Source organism: Falco naumanni, chromosome 5, assembly GCF_017639655.2.
Source record: "Falco naumanni isolate bFalNau1 chromosome 5, bFalNau1.pat, whole genome shotgun sequence".
NCBI lineage: Eukaryota > Metazoa > Chordata > Aves > Falconiformes > Falconidae > Falco > Falco naumanni.
In genome coordinates, this window is record NC_054058.1 from 51,735,315 (window position 1) to 51,756,388 (window position 21,074).

The following is a 21,074-nucleotide window of genomic DNA, read 5'->3' on the forward strand; positions in this document are numbered from 1 at the left end:
CAGTTTTATTATTATTATTAATTCCAAGACTTGCTGGAGTTTTGAAAAAATAGTTTTTTATTCTTTGGGGACTTACAACAGTCTTTAAACATTAAAGAACTGGATGAAACTTACATGGAGATACAACTGACCTGTTCATGGAACTCCTGAAGATTTTTGCCCTTTTTGCTGAAGCATCTGGCTTTTGCTCCCTCAAGCGAGTGAGTCGTGTCTAGTCCTGAAGACCAGTTTCCATGTACCTATCAAAATTCCTAAGACTTTGTCTAGGGGGTCATTCATTAACTCTGGTCCTTCACAGTAGCAACAGGTCTGGATCTTAAGCACATATCTTAAGGGGGTTAGTCTGGATGTAGAGAACCAGGCGACAGAAACTGTTGGACCATTCTTTTAAGTTGCTGTAGTGGTAGGTGTAGGACCCTTTAAGCACAGGGTACATGCATTCCGTAGGCCAGGGAGAGCTGGCTACCCTTGACTTACATGAACAAATAGCTCATTGGGGAACTATCCAGTTGATGCAAATAGCTTTTAAATTTGATTACTTCATGTTAAGTTTCAAAATTTCTTATAAATCCTTTATGGAGTTGTATATTTTGCATATTGAGGGGAGACAGGCTGCTTGTCTCTGTGTGTTTTTTGCAGGGAGGTCATGTGTGTGGAGAAGCAAATTCAAGATTGCAAAGACATTTCATATTTTTTGTAACTCACTACCTGCCAAGTGCTAGTAACTGTGAAGTGAAATTAAAATGATCCATGAATTTCATGTTTACCAAGGAAAACTTGTGATGTCCTTCCGGGGACATTGAAAGCTCCTAGAATAGCACCACTGACTCTGCAAGTGCTACAGCTCTCAGCTTCTTCCTTTGGGGATGCTTATCCATGGGCTAAAATGTAGAGAGCTACTGCAGTCTGAGCCACTGTGTGAACTCATGATTAGTGTGAAAGAAGAATAAAGTTACAGATTGCTGGAAGGAAAGTGGAATGGAAAGCCCTTGAGATGAAGACTTTCAAAAGGGCAGATTAATGGGGGGAGGGAGGCTGCCGTCAGTAGTTCACGTAGTGACTAAAGGTGAAGAAGACTGGGGGTAATTGCTCTCAAAATTCAAACTCTGGGGCACATTTTTACCTCTGTAATGTACCAGAAAGTGAGAGGGTGAGTTCCCCACAACTGCATTTGAGAGCAGTGTTGCATATTAGACAAAACAAACCTGGTCAGGATAAGCAGGTGAGACTACCTATCGCCACATTAGCTGTTACGTAGACTATAGAGATAACAACTCAACAATTTTTCATTTGGGGAGGCAATTCCATTCTTCTATGCATACATATTTGTGAAATTTGGAAGAGGTGTTTTACAGTGTTCAATACCTTTTAACAGAGGAAGAGACAAATATATGAATCAAACCTGATAAGCAACGGCTTGCAACTTGAAGCAACAAGATCGGTGAGTGCTCTTCTCTGTGAACAGCTGTGTCTGAGAGCTAAGCTGCTCCTGTGGGAATAAGGAAACTGAATATATATGAATTTACTGTAACATTTCTCTCCTCTCAGGAGAAAAAGGCCCACCTTTTTTTCTGTCTCTAGCATCTCTGTGGTCTGATGCAAAATCTTCTAAATTTTGTGTCTGTTCCTTCCTCTGCAAAATGAATGATGGGAAGCTGGGAGGCTGAATGGGTCACGTTTGCTCAGCACTTGTGAGATAAATATTACTGGCTATACTATGAGGAGAGGTTATTCCCCTACTCTGGCTGTGTAGGATGCGTGGGAAGACAGTGGGTGCCCAGGGCCAAGCACCCCTGCCAGAAGAGCAGCACAGGGCTCCAGCATATGACCCTGTTCCTCGCAAGGCTTGGCACTATGCAAGTGGTTGTAACTCTCATGCTTTGTATATTTTGGGCCGTGATGTCACCTGCAGGCAGTTCAAGATTGCTGTTGTAATGCACACCAGCTGCCAGAGCTCCTGTCTCTTGCAGGGAGGGTTAGAGCCCCTCAGAGCCCCTTTCCTTCCTGTTCTGCAGGGCTGCAGCCATCCGTCCGGGTCTCTCCGTCCAGGACAATCACTTTCAGTCTGTATTTGCTATTTGGTAATCTATACTGAGCTCCAGAAAAGGTCGCTTTGCCCCTTCCTCCCAAATTAGACTCAGAATCCACGGCATCATGGTATTTACTTGATTTCTTCAGTGAGAGCTCCTGCTGCACATGCAGGGATGCAGTCTGGCTCTTCACATTCATAAGAAAGCAAACCGCTTGCTGGAAGTCTGACATGGCCCCCTTGCTTGCTTACATGTTGCGGTTTTCAATAGTTCTTCCACGATCATGACAGAAAAACCTTTGAAACTGGATTTCCCCAGGCTAGGTCATCTAACTGATGTTCCTGAGCCAACACACTGCATAATGTCGTTTCATGTGGCTGAGGCTCACTAATGCAGGGCATCAATAGAAACTCTACAGGTGGTGTGTATACAGGAGAGGGGAGTGGCTGTCAGGGTTCCCACTGCATACATGTGCTGGTTTGGGCATGTAACTGGGAGCAAACGCACCCCGTGCTGTCTTTCATAGCAGTCTCAGCTGATTTCCCTCTCCCCATTCTCCCAATGAAGTTGGGAATTCATGTTTCCCAGGAGCACCCATGGGTGCCTAACCTGCTTCCATCAAGTCACATCACCCTGGGGTTGTACTTGAGCTGCTGGGGAGCCACTGACAGCTCCAAAGCCACAGCTTCCCTGCCAGGCTACAGGTACAAACACTGCTAATGAACCCATACGGGGGAAGCGTTGTTAAACTTAAATTGCTTTGTAAAATACTTTGCAGAGTTGTAAACACTAAGCGTTAAGGGAAGATTTAGGTGTCTTTTTTATATACCTTTATATACCAGAGTGTTTCCACCTCATGTCAGTGCTTTTACAGAAGCTAATGATATTTTTGCTAAGATGGACAATGAATGCGAGTTTGAGTAGGTCATTTGTGACCTGTAAAGAGAAAGAAGATTCTGGATAGTTTAAGAAGTGTTATGAAAAGTCCTTTTCTTTCATTTTCTTACACAGATATTTTTAATATTCTTTCATTTCAGGTTTTGGATGAAAAACTCATTTTTGTGAAAGTGCATGCACCTTGGGAAGTGCTATGCACGTATGCCGAGGTTATGCACATCAAATTGCCTCTGCAACCCAATGACCTGAAGACCCGAAACTCAGCTTTCAACTGGTTTAGTCGACTCTTCAGAGTGGATGAAAATATCATCAAACCTGAGCAGGAGTTTTTCACTGCCCCTTTTCAAAAGGAACGTTTGTCCAACTTTTATATTCAAGACAAAGACACATTTTTCAATCCTGCAACCAGAAGCCGAATTGTAAGTTCATGGAGTATCTCTAGCATTTAATCTTTAAAAAAAGATTCTTTTAATCCCATCAGTGCAATTATCTTCATGAAAGTATCCTGAAAAATTAGAAATATTCAGAATGCAGTAGTCCCGTGTCATTTATGAAACAGCCTGGACAATCCAGAAGGAAAACATTCCTTGCATATGTCTCATTTCTGTTCCACCTAAATTTAGAGGAGGAATTCGAATACTTCATATACCCTGTGCATTACTTTTGTCTGCTTTGCTTACCCCTTCCTAACTTGATTATATACTGAGACAGGTATGGCTGTGTATGATTACTTTCAGATTTGCAAGAGGCACAAAAAATTTTTATGAATTTCAGGTTCATTTTATCCTGTCCCGTGTTGAATATGCAACCAAAAACAAGGTGAAAAAGTTTGGCATTAACAGACTACTGGACACTGGAATCTACAAAGCAGCATTTCCCCTCCATGACGTAAGTCCAGTGCTTGTAACTAAAACGTATTTGGAAATAGGGCTCTGAACTATGTCTGTGGGGTTTGTACCTAAAGATACAAGCACTATTGAGTGCCTTACTCCTTGACTGGTTATTATATCCACATAGTAGAACAGGACACTTCAGCTAAAGGGTTTTTCTTCCAAAGCACTGTTGGTTAAAAATATAGCTCCATAACTGAAAAAACAATATCTTCCATTTTGGAGGCATTAAACTTATATTCTTTGGGAGGCGTAGTTCAGCAAAGTGCCTGGCCTGAGCGATAGTTCCCGTGACGCACTGTATCATCAGTTCTAAATCAATTGTAACTTTGCCCCTTTTTCTAGCATTCAGGTTTTCAGCATGAAATTTCCTATCAAATATCAGCATTATTAATAAAGATGTAGACTACAAATCTCATCTTAGGATGCATGACAGTCTCACACAGTGAGAAACATTCCCACAGTTTCCAAACATTGCAACATACATGCAGGGAAACTCGGGTTTCTGCAGGAAGGCTCTGTCCAACCAGACCAATGCCTCACAGGTGATGCCAGTGTCATGCAGGCAGAAGCTTAACCAGGCTGAATTTCACCTTGCAATAATAAGAAATCCAGCTTTTATAGCTACACTTCTGAAGCTTTTTAAATTACAGCATTTAAAGAAGGAAGTTATACTGAAAAATGTTTTGTATACAAAGGCTAGCAATAACACAGGAAAAGAAAATTAAGGAGAAAAAAATCAGATTTCAGAATATTTGATTAAAGAAAAACTCCATGTGAGACTGCAAATGGCATACAGTAAGCAAAGACTGAGGGCTGATTTTCTGCATTATATCTATTATACACCCCCACCCCCACCCCTCCTCCCCATCAGAGCCACCATTCTGTGTCCGAGGTGTGTTCTGTTGAGAAGACACTGAGAACATGGGAGGTCAGGAATGATAACTGCTTCAGCCGTTTGAACTCGGCTTAAAATATTCAGGAGGCCTCCAAGGCTTTCAAGGAAATCTTTAAGGCAGAATCAAGACAAATCATGTTTCTTGTAAGTAACCCAAAGCTTTACAGGATAGAATTAGTATCATTCGTGACTATCCGCTTTTAAGGTTTCCTTTTAAAGATTTAAAACCTGCCTTGCAGGCTACTTCTATCGTGGCATGGGGAATTTGGGCTCAGTATGACTAGTAGTTAATGACTGTCTTTTTATACAATTAAAATTATGTATCACAGCTACTCTGAAAAGCAAAAGTAGCCTATAGATTTCTACAAATGTCACTTGTCTTGTTGCATCACAGATATAGAACAGAGAATTCCCTCAAATAAAATAGGCTTTATTGAAATAGTTTTTCAAATTACCTTGTAAAACCCACAAGGATTATCTCCATGTGAACTCTCTTTTAAATTTAAAACAGAGACTTGAAGCCCTGGATTTATCACTCAGACTTTCCAGCCTTCAGTCCAGCACAATATTATTTTGAAGCAAAGCATGTTAGCCTGTTAAAGCTACTTAAAATCCATTTTAATTTGGTCCTGTTCTCTAATTAGAATGGATCCTTTTGCTATTTTCTATTCCTAAGTGCCAAGACGATGACATGTGCTCTGATTTAAGTTCATGATGAGTCTCTGTTATTTTCAGCTCACATATGTAAAGCATTTGCTTTAGCATTCAGTGCCATTCTGACAACCTTCTATCCTGAATCCTGGTGCAGTCCCAGAGCTGCCTTCCTGCTCCTTTTCCTGGCTGGCAGTTGGACTGGGCTAAAAGACCATTCCAGGCTTTGGCTACATGGCATAGGATCTGTGGAGGTGGGAGCTGATTTGTGCTGGTTAGATTAACAGTATATTCTTCTCATGCCTTTTCTGTTTTGCAGTCTAGTTTTAGGCACCTGTCAACTGATCCCAACTGCCCAAGTGAACGGTATCTTCTCTACAGGGAATGGGCTCATCCTAAGAACATTTTCAAGCTGCAGCCCCTGGATTTCATCAGGTTGGTGTGACTGGGGCTGGACTAATGCAGATGGAACTAGGAATTTACGTAACAGGCCTGGCTTGAGGGGTTCAAAGAGACAGCTCAGTTCTGAGGGCAGATACGTACATCTATATCAGCTCATGCATGGGAGCATACTTTGAGTTTGATTTCATGATAAGCCAGTTAATTAAAAAGCAACCACTTCAATTACTTTTTTTCCCCCAAGGTATGGTATTTCTCTTTTTTTCCTTTTTTCTGCCCTCTTCCTATCCTTTTGTAAAAGCATAAAAGTGGTGATAGAGATATGTGGCTGCAATACTTCTGCAATCCCCATGTTCAAACCAGAGGAATGTGACAATAAGAGTTGACACAAGGTGTATGAAATGAAGAGCCATTTGAAACAGAAATGTGAATTTACTTGCATTTCAGAAAAACCCTTTCTCCTCCACAGGAAATATTATGGAGAGAAAATTGGAATCTACTTTGCTTGGCTGGGCTTTTACACTAATATGCTGATCGTGGCTGCAGTTGTAGGAGTTGGCTGTTTTCTGTATGGATGCCTGACAAAGGACGACTGCACATGGAGGTACCTGATCAGGCCTATGTTGATGTCACATGCAATTTTGATCAGTCCCCTGCAAAAGGGACCATGCAGGGTTTGCAAGACACTGCATAATAAAAGAGAAAAAATGAAAGGGCCTGAGAACAACAGTGGGTGTGGATTTGAAGTAAAGGCATAAAATTGAGATAACAAGAATAAAGGGTGTCCATGGACCACTGCAGTGATAGACATCCAAAAGTTTGTTATTTCATTGTTTTATTTATATTTTGCACTAGGTTCACCACACCTACTGTAGAAACACGAAGAAAAGAGTGGCGATCAGAAGTCAATACAAATTGCCATAACACATTATTTTCACTGTGGTAATCCTTAAAGGATTTATCCAAAGACCTTGATAAAACCCCCAAAATTTCTTTCCTCTACTTTGAGAGAAGAATAGAGGAAGAGCAACAACACAGGGGGCTTCAGCTGCCCAGGATATGTTGGGAGGCAAGGGATAGCCATGTCACAGATTCCCTCATCAGAAAATTACAAAATTCAACCATGGCACCATGACCCAGGAAAAAACACCTGGGTCATTGTGCCAAATCAGCCACAGGCCATCACACTGTGTACCTGCTTCTGGAAGTGTGTTTATCTTTAAACGTGACGAAGGGCTGTTCCAGACCTCCACTCCAGTGACCAATTTATACCCATTTAGCCTTATGCCAGTATTTTCATTTAGTTAAATAGTTCAGCTCCCTCCCTGGTGTTCACCCCACTGATATATTTATAGAAGGCAATTACATCCATTACCTTTCAGCCAGCACCATAGTAGGGTTGTATGTACTAGTTAGAACACAACTCTTTTGCCGTCCCTTAGGAGACAGATCTGTCATTCCTTGAATCACCCTAGCAGCCCCCCTTTGCATGTTTTTGAATCTGATCCTCTTTAGACGACCACAGGGACTAGGTAGCCCTTTTGGTCCTGCAGCTATTCCTTGCTCTTTTAGTCAGTGTTCCTCTTCCTTCTCCTCTAGGACTTGCTGTAACAGCACGTGTGAGCATGCGAGTGTGGGTTTCCTATTGAAGAACATGGGATCTTTGAAGAGTTGTTTTGTTTTTAATGTGAACAATTTTGAGAATTACCACCATGTACAAGGGATAGAAATTATTTTCCTTTTGTGTCATCCGTTTTTGAGATGAGGACTAGGAATGGAAATGGGGATGTGTTGCTGGGGTGGGTGGGGGCAGATTCTTGAAAGCACATCACTGGTAAATTATCTCTCAATTCCCTGAGATTATTGCAGTGGCCTCGTGCAAAAAAGGACTGAAGAATTTAGTGTTGGTGAGTGACTGACTAGTTTTGTTTTTAGCCAAGAAGTATGTGATCCCAACATAGGAGGTAATATCTTAATGTGCCCTCAGTGTGATAAAGTATGTACCTACTGGAACCTCAGCATCACCTGTGAATCATCCAAGGTAACTACATTTACAGCTTACAGACATGTGTAGTTCCACTTCCTCTAGTACTACGTATAAAACCATTGTTGTTCCTCCACTAATACCCTGCAGAATTGCTGAAACTGTGCAAATAGTTGGTCCTTTTGATACAGTGACTGAACTTTGAAAAGTAAAACCAACAACATTAATCGCTTCAGTCTGATCCAAGATTTAAAAGACTGGGCTTTTTTTATTTCCTGTAGCCTCCAAATTTTCAATACAGGACTAAAGTGTTTTTTTAGTTGAAAATGAAACCGTTTGATTTCACTTGGGGGTACTTCTTCCTTTTTTTGGGGGGAAAAAATACTCAGTTACTGAAGTCTTGATTCAGTTGCTCTGAATCAATTTTGCTAAGGAAATATTTAAAATATATTTTGATATTCTGAATTCTGTCCCCTCCCTCCCCAAAGAAGTTATCTGGATCTGTGCCTTGAATTTGACCCCTGTTGTCAAGGAGGAGATGTGTACAAGGAGAAGCTGATGTTGGCCATGCCAGAAGCTGTGACACAGCCGTGTCCTGTTAACAACGACACAGCCAGACTCTTGCTCTGAGTTCCTGTCTAGAGGAACCTCGCTTTCTTTCTCCATTGCCTTGTCTCAGTAGGCTAATGTTCGCCTTTTGTAATTCCTTTCCATAGATCTAGTCACTCCCAAAACTGCAATTTTCCAGCTATTCATAAAAATATTTTACCCAGCTTTAATGTGTTGCTCCAGCACACTTAAAGGGTAAAAATAATAAGAATACAGGGAAAAGGCTCTGATGGAAAGGAAAGGCAAATTGTGACCACAGAGGTATCTCATCGGAATGTGTTTTTACTAACTAACTTGATTTGTTGTCATCCTGCTCATAAGAACCAGATGTGTCCATTGCCTTTTTGTAGCTGTATTAAAAATTCATAACTCTATACCGAGTTCCCAAACCAGAAGCATTGTTTTTCCTCTTCTGATGCAACAGATGGAAGGAAGTTTGATAGCAATGCATTTTACTGTCCTCTCGCTGCATATTTGGCTTGTATTTTGGATTCTGGGCTTTGCATTTAATTTCCTTAATTTACTGGAGGGTAGTGTACATTGACAGAAATTGAGGAAACACTGTCAATAAAGATTGTTTATTAAACTACATAAAAGCTAAAAATCAACATGTTCAGTAAGCAGCTTCTGTTGTGGGTCAGTGTAGAAATAAAAAAATGGTTGGTTATATTTTAAGCCTTTTTTTTTGCTTTTTTTTTTTCAGAAACTCTGTATATTTGATAGCTTTGGAACACTGGTCTTTGCAGTATTTATGGGAATATGGGGTAAGTCGATTTCAACAACTGTGGTTTGTCATCTAATTTTGGCCAAGTCCCCAGCATCAGCCAAGAAAACATAGATAAATTTGCAATGACTTCATTTTCTAGCACTCAGGAATTCACTAGTAGGTAGTTCCATAGAAGACATGTACATACACACTCTTTTTTAGCATCATAAGAAAACAAAAAATTGTAGAACTTAAAGGTGGCCTTCAGTGTCTGTTTTGTTTTGTTTGACTTGGAGAAAAATCTCAAAGAAGTGGTAAGAGCTGTCTTGTGTTCATCCAGCAGCAGCGAGCCACATGCTGAAATATATCTGGCAGAGGAGCTGGTTTTCTTCCAGAGGGTTTTGGGAGGTTCCTGTGCCTATTAACAGCTGCATGACTGTGCAAGGCAATTGAAAAATAGTCATTTTTTCTATTTCCCAGGATTTTTTTCCTCCTGACTTTATTTAAGAAACTGATTGTAAAAAGTGTAGTAGTTACAAGCACTATATTTATCTTTTAGCAGAGAAAATGTATCTTAAACCAGGATGTTTCCCATGGGTGAAACCACTTTGTGGTGTGTTCAAAGGGTTAGGCAAGGTTTATTTTCCCAGAAATGATTTCATTTGTTCATACTAGCAATTTGTTAACTGGCTTTTATTGCAGTCTTATCCAGAAATTACCAAAATAACGTTACATCAGTATACAGGACACTATAGATAAAATAACCCATGTAACAAACTCATGTAACATTTTAAATTCAAATGTAGGCTGACAGGAATACATAATCTGCTTTCTTTGTAAAACGCATTGTATTCTTGTTTTCCTGTGATGACCTAAAGTGCTTTAAAACTGCTTTAAAGAAATACAAGATGAAACATATCATTTCAAAGAGATTTGTTTTAAATATATATGCTAAAATCAAAATACTAGCAGAAACTTCTCTAAATAAAAGAAAATGAAAAAGTTTGTTATTAATGTAATCTTCTCCTGTCATCTGAATAGTTAATTTATTTGTAATTTGCTTTTTAATTAAAATTGTGTTTCCTGTTTTGAAGAATGGTTCCAGGAATAATAATTACAAAGTTAAGCTGCATGGTTATAGTGATGGCTGCAAGTTCTATTAGTATTCTTGTCATAAGTCCACTATATAAAGAGGTGAATTATATTACAGGAATTCAGTCAAAATTGTAATGAATCCAAATGACCCATGGTCCTGGTGCAGTTCCAGCTGTAATTTTCATCTTGCTTTAATACTTTTGTAGACCTCCTGGTCCAAAACAATTAAAATAATACTAGATTTTTAGATATATTATTGCATCATTATCATCAATACACTTTTAATAATTGCATTTTTTATAGTGTATTCCCTTCAAAGGTCTTAAAACACTATAAAACCAGGGAATTTGGCCTCTATACATTAATGCTCTGGACCAACACTTCTGCCACATCTCCCATGATGGTGTGACTAAATTGGCAAAGGTCACAAACAAGAGGCAGCTTCCACTTCACTGGATCATCTCCCTTAACAAGATCAGTTAAACAAGCAAATGTTCTCCAATAGAGGCATTTCTTTTCAGTCCATGGTGACACAGCTTCAGAGGCAGAGTGCCTGGGCCATACTGACTAGCAGTGTTGAGGGACACACAAAAGGGTACACCAATTACCAATGCAAGGTGGAACTAGTACTTGGATCTCCTGATTCTGAAACATTATTTGTTTCCACTGTTAAAAAACACTAGTTCAAAACAAAAGAAAAATGTCAAATCCAGCAGCAGCTCCTTCTCTGCTCTGAAAGATGCAGCTTGGCTGCTGCTTTATTTTAGCTAGCAGGTTTTCTTTGTATTTGGACTGAGAGCTGTCCCCATGTTACGTGCCTTTCTTTTGCTGTTAACATGGAGGCTGTCACAGAAGGAGGCCTTGCACCTCTGGACTCCCCAGCAGCAGCTGGATTTGCAGCTGGAGCAAATCAGTATAGCCTGTAGCTTCCCGTGGTTGGGGCTGGGCAGCAGTTAGAGGTTTCTGTAAGACTGGTCTTGCTCCGCTGGAGAAGGCGGGTGTGATGCTCTGGCCCACTGCTTTGGAATGGCCTTTGTGCTTCTAAGCTCAAAGTAGCAAAGGCTTTGTGAAAGAGGCCCCTGAATAATCGAGGAAGGAGGGTTTCCTGGGGCTTTGCCTGTGGCAGATGCCGAGGTCATCTCACAGCCCAGCCCATGGCGTTTTCTGGGGTTTAAGTGCTTCAGTCTGGGGTTTGTTGACCACACCTGATTTTGGAAATAACCTTGTAACTGCATGCCATTGATGTTTGATCATTCAGGATGAGGGGGCCAAACTAATAAAAAAAAACACTTTTAGGGTTAATTACTCCCAGACAATTGTAGTAATGAGGAGTGCAGTGATGAGATACTAACTCCTCCTGGAGGCAGCGCTGCAGAGCCACAGCACTCATTTAATCTGAGGATGCTCCCCCCAGTGCTTCCCGTTGTAGGAGCACAGTCCAAGGAAACTGCTGGCCCAGCGCAGTGAGTTTCTAAGCTCCGTGCCATGCAAAAAAACTGCAGCTCCTTCAGATTCGTGCTAGCAGGGGAAGAAAGACAGCTGTGTTTCAGCAGCTTTACCTGAACCATTATTGGTTCTTGTACTCTGCAAACTGATAATGTGTCCATACAGTTGCAGACTGAAGGAACACGAGCTTTTCCCTGTGGCAATTTTTGGCAGACTGAGTTTTTCTTTCCCAGAAGTCATGCACTCTCCAACATTTTGTCTTCACTTATCCAACCAACTTGCTTTCTTATGCATCCCATGATAAACTTTTCCCAAAAGCAGTCTATAATATGAAATCCAAAGTGCTCATATTCTGGCCTTAGGCAGAAAGCAAATGAAAATGTTTATGCATTTTTTAGCATGTGCTTACAACACCATTTACCTCAGGTTTCTCTTATTAAAGTACATGTATATCCAAAGCAGTAATTGCATAAAGGAGTAGATCCAGTTATTTTCACCATTGCATTAGCCAAGAAGGGGTTTATTCTGTATCTTGTGGAAAGCTGTATGGAAAAGTGAGCCACGTGTTGTAGACCAGGGAGTCAAGATGTGTCCAATACTGACATGGTATTGCTCATTTTGTCCATCTCTGGATAGTTACTTTGTTTTTGGAGTTTTGGAAGCGACGGCAGGCTGAACTGGAGTATGAATGGGACACAGTTGAGTACTTAGAACAAGAAGAACAAGTTCGCCCTGAGTATGAAGCTCGGTGCACTCATGTAGTAATGAATGAAATCACACAGGTAAGGAATATTTTGATAACTGATGATGCCTATTGCAATAGACATGTTGTGGGAGGACACTATGAAAATGATGAATCTGGACTGGAGCTGTACAAATCAGCAGTGCTTCAAGGATAGTTGATGAGCTGGCCTGGAAATAGTGAACTTATAAAGTACAGATGCCTGGGAGGGAATTTATACCTAACTGTAGGCACCTTCGAGTAGTTTCCTGTTTGAGGAGCTTGCACTGCTGAGGTTCCTGTGTCATAAATAAACAGAAGTAGGCATCATCCCCAGCTTAGGAGACTAAGCCTACTTTATTAAATCCCCCAAGAAATGATTCAGTGTTGCTGCCAGAGGCCAAGATCACAGAGCATTTGCTATCTTTGCCTAAGAATGCATCAGGAAAAAAGGGTGAAATAGATGGAAAGATGTTACATTATATATCATGCCAAGACTGTTTTTTTAACCAAAGATGTTTCTCTTTGAAACATGTATAAATAGGTATTGCTAGGTACATGTGGATGCAATTATGATTAATAGTAGCAAACTCACTGGGACGAGGATAATCCTCATTTCAATGAAATAGGTTTCATATTTATGAGGATTCTAGATCTCTGTTTATTATACATTTTGAGTAGCTTTAGCTTCTGTAGCTCACTCCAGCTCAGCTTCACTTTTTATTATTCTCTGTCAATATATTACTCCGGTGCTTATCTGATCATTTGCATTGCTTTCACATTCCATGCACATTATACTAATGTTTACTAGAGAGCACTTGAAAAGTTTCAAAATTAACTGCCAGAGTTGAAACTATCCTATATAGATCTTTTATATCTTGTACTACAAAAAAACTGGTTCTGTTTAAAAGCTTATAAACCTATGCCACCTTTAATGTTTAAAGTCATAGCTAGAAAGTTTGTTTCAGACAGTTCAAAGAGTGAAGACTATGCTAAAACATGATTTTGATCCTCAGAGATCCTATAAAGACTCAGTGGATCTTCATGCCACCATACTGAGGTAGGCATTTTCCTGTTTCACACGCAGAATCACACACAGAATGGTTGGGGTTAGAAGGGACCTCTGGAGACCATCTAGTCCAAGCCCCTGCTAAAGCAGGTTCACCCAGAGCAGGTTGCACAGAATCGCACCCAGGCGGGTTTTGAAAGTCTCCAGAGAAGGAGAGTCCACAGCCTCTCTGGGCAGCCTGTTCCAGTGCTCTGTCACACTCAAAGTGAATAAGTTTTTCCTCAAATCCAGATGGAACTTCCCATGTTGCAGTTTGTGCCCATTGCCCCTTGTCCTGTCGCTGGGCACTACTGAAAAGAGCCTGGCCCCATCCCCCTCTCACCTTAAGGTATTTGTAGACACTGATATGTTCCCCTCTCAGTCTTCTCCAGGCCCAGCAGGCCCAGCTTCCCCAGCCTTTCCTCTTAAGGGAGATGCTCCCGTCCCCTCATCATCTTCATAGCCCTCCACTTGACCTTCTCCAGTAGTTCCCTGTGTTTTTTGAATGGGGGAACCCAGAACTGGACACGGTTCCAAGGCCATCCCATTGTTTCTGTGGGATAAATTGAGAAATATGGAGATCAAGGAGCAAAATTTTAGTGCCTGCTAATTTTAGACAATGTTTTGACAACTAATTTGAAAGGTATTGACCTTGGATACCATGATCAGCCAAGAAACCCTGTCATAGCTGAAATCAGTAAGAGCTGAGGACACTCATACTCTATGGAAATCATTTTTATCTTAGAATGAGCAGCAAACAAAAGACATCTATAATCAGGCAAGACTTTTGACATCATGGATAAATGTGAATTTCCAGGATAAAGCAGGAAAGGAAACAAAACCGGGGACTTTGTTACTTTTTTCTGCCTTTAATATCATAAAGGGCTTAATTGGAGCAAAACAAAACATATGAAGAAAAGATTGGGTGCATCCTTGATCTGTTTCTAAATCTTTTACAGCAAGAAGAACATGTGCCATACACTGCCTGTGGGAAGTGCATACGGGTGGCTTTCTGTACAAGTGCCGTCTTCTTCTGGGTAAAGTTCTCTTATTTGTTCACCTCATTAATCCACTTCTCTAGTAAGTATCTAAAAAAACCAATCATCCTGAATTGAATGAAAGAATGGAACAGTTTCAGTTGGATTTCCATCTAATGCATAAACCAAGCCCATAAGGTATGGGCCCACAAGAGGAACATAGCTGTAGTCACCAAATACTCATTAGCATACAGTCAATAGAATAGAAGATATGTATGAAAATATCCTGCAGCTGTAGCTCATGAGCTGTGCTTGCAAATGTGCTCCATTGTTTTTTCTCTCATTATTTTAAGACTAACGTCTTTGTGGGGGAAAGCAGGGGAAAGCCTTTGGTTTATATGCTCTCCTCCCTGCCAATTTCTATCCTACTTTTTCCAGCTTTTTGCTTCAGTATTGTGTCTTATAGTCCTGGGCGTCTTTCAGGTTTTTCGTTTCACTTAACAGAGCAAAGCTGGGTGCTTTCTAATCTTCTAGAGCCACTGCTTTAATTGCAACTAAAACTTAAAAGCAGTCCAGGCAGCCATGATATAACATGGTGAACATGCCCAGAGAGGTTACCTTGAAAAGCTCAGAGTTTTAGTATGCTGCATGGCCTCCTCACCTGTAGCACAAACAGAAGCTGGAAAAGAACTTTTCCTAGGTGATAACAGACAGATAGGAGGCAGAGTGGTGGCTGGCAGCCAAGGAGACCCTCAGTATTAACACATCTGAAACACAAAGGAAAGAAGGCTAGCTTGCTGTTGCATTTAAATAGGACTTTGGGTTGAAGGGAAGAGATTTGGTCTTTTGTGTTACTGAACTCTTATTATGTGCAGGGTAAGGGGAGGTAGGTGGATTCATGGCAGTTTGCAGAGATAGTGAAAAAAAGATTCACAGCTCTGTGGACCTCAATCTGAATAAAAACTAGAGAACTAGCCAGAAATAAAAGCAAGAGGAGAAACAGAAAAAGAAGATGGGGTACCTGGGTCATTATTATAACTCCTGCAGATTACATGACTTGGCTTAAAATTTGTCTGTTCCTTTGAGGGGTCTGTAGTCTGTAGTATTATCATCTGAAAGAGAAGGTACAGCCCCCTCCATAATCAGTGCAGACTTGCTAGTACATTTGCCATCCTGCCAATTGCCTGATGTCAAAAGAGGGAAATTTCTTCCATCACATGCCTCAAGGCGTAAGATCTGATTATGCATCTCATTGTCTTGATTTGCATTGGTACAGACCTTGTTATTAGTCATAAAACAGACCATCTCTTTTCTTTCCAGCAGATTGACTATGCTGCAAGAAAAAAAGGCTTCTTTTATGGATTCTATACTTATTGCCTTCTATCTTATTTGATCATCCTCTTGTGATGGAATAACAGGCACACAATTGGTTTTCTTTTGCCTATTGTAGAAAATGTTTCAAACTCACTTTTTCCTAAAGCCAGTGGTTCAACATTAACATCTTTCTTGCATTCCCTTGGCAGATTCTTTTGATTATTGCTTCAGTTATTGGAATCATTGTCTACAGGCTCTCGGTTTTCCTGGCATTTTCTGCAACGTTGTCACAGCACATTAGTGGAACAGAGGCGATCCGCAAGTACCTGACTCCACAGACAGCTACTTCAGTAACTGCTTCGCTCATCAGCTTTATAGTCATTATGGTTCTCAATGTCATCTATGAAAAAGTGGCAATCCTGATTACTGACTTTGGTAAGCTGCTGCTGTACCTCACATAGAAACTTGGGGTAAAATAGCAAGAAAAAATAGGATCTAGATGTATAATAAGAATTCCAATAAATGAACCTGTACCACGTATTTCAGAATTTTCCCACCAAATCGCACAATACCGCCTAGAAATTTTCAAATAGAGATTTTCTCAGTATCAAAGGCATATGATATTCAGCTCTTTGCCTGAAAATTCCTCATATAGCCAGCATGAAAGATCAATTGTTTACAGTTTTGTGCTTTTGAAACAGACAAAGCAAAGAAAATTGCTATAATAACCAAGTTTTATGAAAACAGATCAGTAACGCATAACACATTCAATTACATTAGCTTTTGTTTATGGGGAAAATAGCTATTTTCTTGTAAATAAATGAAATAAGGTCACTGTTCCAAAGCTAGATACCATTTCCATGTTATTAAATAGATAAACAGTCACAAATATTATTATTCTTTATACCCAGACCATCAACATTAAAGTAGCTATTTTACTTTAGATGTGTGAAGTAGTGCGGTGTTTTAATATAGTTTTATTTGATACTGTTTCATCAGTTCAAAGTGTTACATTTGCATCTTTCCTGAGTGTGCTGGATTTGGGTGCTTTTTTTCCCTGAGTTATCAGAATTTTTGCTTGTCCTTTTTCTTTATTGTCTTTCCTTTTTACAACCCATATAGTTTTAGAATTAGCATAATGGTAACAGTATACATGGGGATTATGTACAATCTAATTTATAATGCTCTCAGTCATATTAAGGAATACAAGGCATACACATGCATACTCTCAGCTGAGGCTGTAAAGAAACTTGTAGGTTACTTGTAGGTTGGGAGTTTTATTTTTTTTTTTTTTAATTGCAGAGCTTCCAAGGACACAGACTGACTATGAAAACAGTCTGACCACAAAGATGTTCTTGTTTCAGTTTGTCAACTACTATTCTTCATGCTTCTACATAGCCTTCTTTAAGGGCAAATTTGTAGGTCACCCTGGAAATCCAGTTTATTGGCTAGGAAAGTATCGCAATGAAGAGGTAAGAATGTATGACATGTTTGTTTTTAAACAGCAGGAGCCACTAGTCTGGATTTTCTGCTGCAGTTGGGAATGTATAACGTGTTTGTACATATTTAACATGAGGGTTTAAAAAAGTGACTGCCTCCCAAGCCAATTGCCTCCTTAGTAACGCCTAGCATATATCACATGAGATCAATTGGGCTTAGAACTGTATTACATGTGCCCAGACAAGCTTATTTTCCCATGGTCCAGCATTCTGTGAATTGGCACATGGGAAGGGCAGAACATCACCAGAAGCATTCCTGTACCACCAGGTGACCCTCACCTGGTGATAGCGCAGTACAGAGCTGCCTGACTTCACCTGGTATTTCACTCTTTCACTGGTGTCCTGTCAACCTACCGTATGTGGCCTGGAATTGGCTTTTGCATACCTTACCGGAAAGGTTTGCTTCATTAGTCTTCTTATATTGCCTTAAGAAATGCTATCATAATAAACCAGGAATGCATTATTTCAAATGCTTCATTCATGCCTGGGAAGTTGTCAAACTTCAAAAATTCTTCACATCTCTCCCAACCTTCAGTGCGATCCAGGTGGATGTCTCCTTGAACTCACAACTCAGCTTGCCATCATAGTAGGAGGTAAAGCAATCTGGAACAACATTCAAGAAGTGCTTCTTCCGTGAGTTCAAACAAATAAGTAATCTGCTCTTTTATATTTGAAAGGTACTGCTTTTGCTTGATGCGCTCAGGCATTTGGTCACTAAATTTGATAGGTGCATCTTGTATTCTAAAAGAATAAGACTAGTCTTTTGGGGCCTTTTTAGACAGTTTCAGTATTTCAGGTCTGATAGCTCTGAGCTCCTGTCTCTGTCATTCTGACTCATTTTCGTTCTATTCAGAAATGCTTCCTTGTTCTGCAAATCAGACTCAATGTGTTTCAAGTTGGAAATTTAAAACTGAGGCAATAGAAGCTCTGAAAATACTAAAGACTGTTGCTTAATATTGAATGGAACGATGTGTTGTTCTACACTGGGCTTTTAAAAGTTACACATAAGTCACTAATTTAACTCGCTTAGTTTTACAGTCATATTTTATATTCATACTGCCTATACATTCTCTTTCAATGGGGCAGATCTCTGGAATGTCATGTTTTAATGTAAACAATAAGCAAATTGCTAACCACTAATGGTCTCCATTTAATTTAGGTTAAGGTACTATCCAAGACTCTGTTCCTTCTCACAGGTCTTGTCTTTTATTTTATGCTGATCGGTGGCTGTTATGTTGCTTGGAGTAGGGAACTCCCAATTTGCTCATGTCCTCCTGAATGCTGTAAGCATCAGCTCACAGCATTGTGTTCCCTCTGGCAGTGGTTCTTCCAAGCCCATGAATTGTGTTCATTTGTTGCACAGTGACTCCACTTCAAAGCATGTAATGAATTCTTTGTAGGATTGAGGCTGGCTTGCTGCACTGAGCTATGGTTCCTCCAGACCCCAATGCTCCGTATATTTTGCTGGTTGCAGGATGGACCTGTAGACCCATCCTTCCTTTCAAGGTCTTCTTCCACCTGGGGAAGGGCCCCTAGACATAAGCATGCCTGTAGATGTCAGCTCCAGGCATAGAGAACTGACTCCCCCTTCTGTGTACAGGAAATATATTCGTCTGACCAGAATTTTTAATTTACTTCCCAGGATGACAAGTAACATCTAGGTGTTGAAATGCTGAGTATTACTTCTGGATCTGGTTCTTTACTGCTCTCTCGTTCTGCATCTCTGCAAGTATAAAGAAAACCATTTTGGGGTTTTCTCTGTCAATACACATTTGCCTCCAACCTTGGAGTTTTTTTTAATATGGTTCCTTGACTGCTGAAAATGGCTACAGCCAATTCATCAGTTTTCTTAAATTCTCATGCAAGTCTTTCAGATGAGAAGATCAACCTCACCTCGATCCCTGGGAAGGTGAAGGAGCAGCTAATCTTGGAAACCATTTCCAGGCACATGAAGGACAAGAAAGTCATCAGGAGTAGTCAGCATAAATTCACCATGAGGAAGTCATGGTTGACCAACCTGCTAACCTTCTATGATGACATGACTGCCTCAGTAGATGAGGGGAGAGCAGTGCATATTGTCTGCCTGGTCTTCAGTAAGGCTGTTGACACTGTCCTCCATAAAAGCCTCATAGAGAAGCTGTTGAAGTAAGGGCTGCATGAGCAGACAGTGAGGTGGACTGAAAACTGGCTCAATGGCCAGCCCCAGAGGGTGGTCATCAGTGGCATGAAGTCTTGTTGGAGGCTAGTCACTAGCATTGTACCCCAGGGATCACTACTGGGTCCCGTCCTGTTTAGCATCTTCGTTAATGATTTGGATGAGGGAACAGAGTGCACCTTCAGCAAGTTTGCTGATGACACCAAACTGGTAAGTCAGAGGGTTGTGCTACCACCCAGAGGGACCTTGACAGGCTGGAGAAATGGGCAGAGAAGAACGTCATGGAATTCAGCAAGGGGAAGTGCAAAGTCCTGCACCCAGGGAAAAACAACCCATGTACCAGTACATGCTGGGGGCTATCCAGCTGGAAAGCAGCCTGGCAGAAAAGGGACTGGGGGTCCTGGTGGACACCAAGTTGAGCTTGAGCCAACAATGTGCCCTTACGGCAAAGAAGGCTAATGGTATCTTCATGCATTAGGGGGAGTGTTGCCAGCAGGTTGAGGGAGGTGATCTTTCCCTTCTGCTCAGCACTGAGGAGGCCACACCTGCAGTACTATATCCAATTCTGGGTCCCCCAGTACAAGAGAGGCATGGACTTGCTGAAAAATATCCAGCAAAAGGCCACGACATTGATTAAGGGACTGGAGCACCTCACATATGAGGAGAGGCTGAGGGAGCAGGGACTGTTCAGCCTGGAGAAGAGAAGGCTCAGGGGGATCTCATCAATGTGTACAGTTACCTGAAGGGTGAGAGTAAAGAAGATGGAGATAGACTAATTTCAGTGACTAATGCCCTGTGACAGGACCAGAGGCAGTGGACACAAACTGAAACACAGGAGGTTCCCTCTGAGTATAAGAAAATACCTTTCTACTGTGAGGGTGACCAAGCAGTGGCACAGGTTGACCAGGGAGGTTGTGGAGTCTCCATCCAACCTTGAAGACATTGAAAAGCCATCTGGACATGGTCCTGGGCAACCATGGTCCTGGGCAACCAGCTCTAGGTGGCCCTGCCTGTGCAAGGAGGGGTCCGTCAACATGACCTCCAGAGGTGCCTTCCAACCTCAACCATTCTGTGATTCTGTGAATTTTGTGATCAGAAGGAATTAATCTGTCTAACCACAGGCCTACATTTAACTTGATTTTTTATTACTGTGAATTTTATGTGGTCATTCACCTGTACCACATAAGTATAAATCACTATGAATCTAATATATTGCCCTTTTACACTGTTATTGATGGTTGTATAGGACTGATTTCAGGATAAGGCAACAGAAGATTATACACATGTTTGAAGAACGTTTTCAGTAATTCAAGAATAACTAAATCCACTCTTCAAAGCTATAATGGCACAAATGTCAACTTTTTCCATTTACTGAGCTTTTTAAGTTATTTTACCAATGTTAGTGGTCTTTTTCTCCCTGCCTGATAGTTTGATTAAGAATCTAATCGGAAGATACTGCGCAACTGCTAGATCAGAAAAAGTTGTTCCACGCTGGGAACAGGACTACCACCTGCAGCCCATTGGAAAACTTGGACTGTTTTATGAGTATCTTGAAATGGGTAAGTAACAGTTTTGTTTGGATTCACTATCACTGCTGGATACAAACATGCTCTAAAGAAAACTTTCATACAAGCAATGCTTAATTAAGTGTATAAACAGAAGAGATATGACTGCTTTCCAAGACAAGTTTTGAATAACCATTACAGATACTTCTGCAAACTTTTACTAAGCAGCTAAGCCTTAATCCAGTTTATA

The 21,074-nt window shown here is 40.8% G+C and overlaps 1 protein-coding gene across 1 annotated transcript in view; it reads left to right on the plus strand.

The window, feature by feature from the left end:
• Positions 1-21,074, plus strand: part of ANO6 (anoctamin 6) — a 76,602-nt gene that overhangs the window by 44,675 nt on the left and 10,853 nt on the right. Inside the window, exons 4-16 of the mRNA XM_040596764.1 lie at positions 1,376-1,441; positions 3,068-3,346; positions 3,702-3,815; positions 5,686-5,801; positions 6,235-6,369; positions 7,701-7,806; positions 9,062-9,122; positions 12,242-12,387; positions 14,334-14,411; positions 15,875-16,100; positions 16,968-17,137; positions 17,700-17,797; positions 20,748-20,878. Coding sequence (XP_040452698.1) covers positions 1,376-1,441; positions 3,068-3,346; positions 3,702-3,815; positions 5,686-5,801; positions 6,235-6,369; positions 7,701-7,806; positions 9,062-9,122; positions 12,242-12,387; positions 14,334-14,411; positions 15,875-16,100; positions 16,968-17,137; positions 17,700-17,797; positions 20,748-20,878 — 1,726 coding nt within the window. The remainder of the gene's footprint in view (positions 1-1,375; positions 1,442-3,067; positions 3,347-3,701; positions 3,816-5,685; positions 5,802-6,234; positions 6,370-7,700; positions 7,807-9,061; positions 9,123-12,241; positions 12,388-14,333; positions 14,412-15,874; positions 16,101-16,967; positions 17,138-17,699; positions 17,798-20,747; positions 20,879-21,074) is intronic.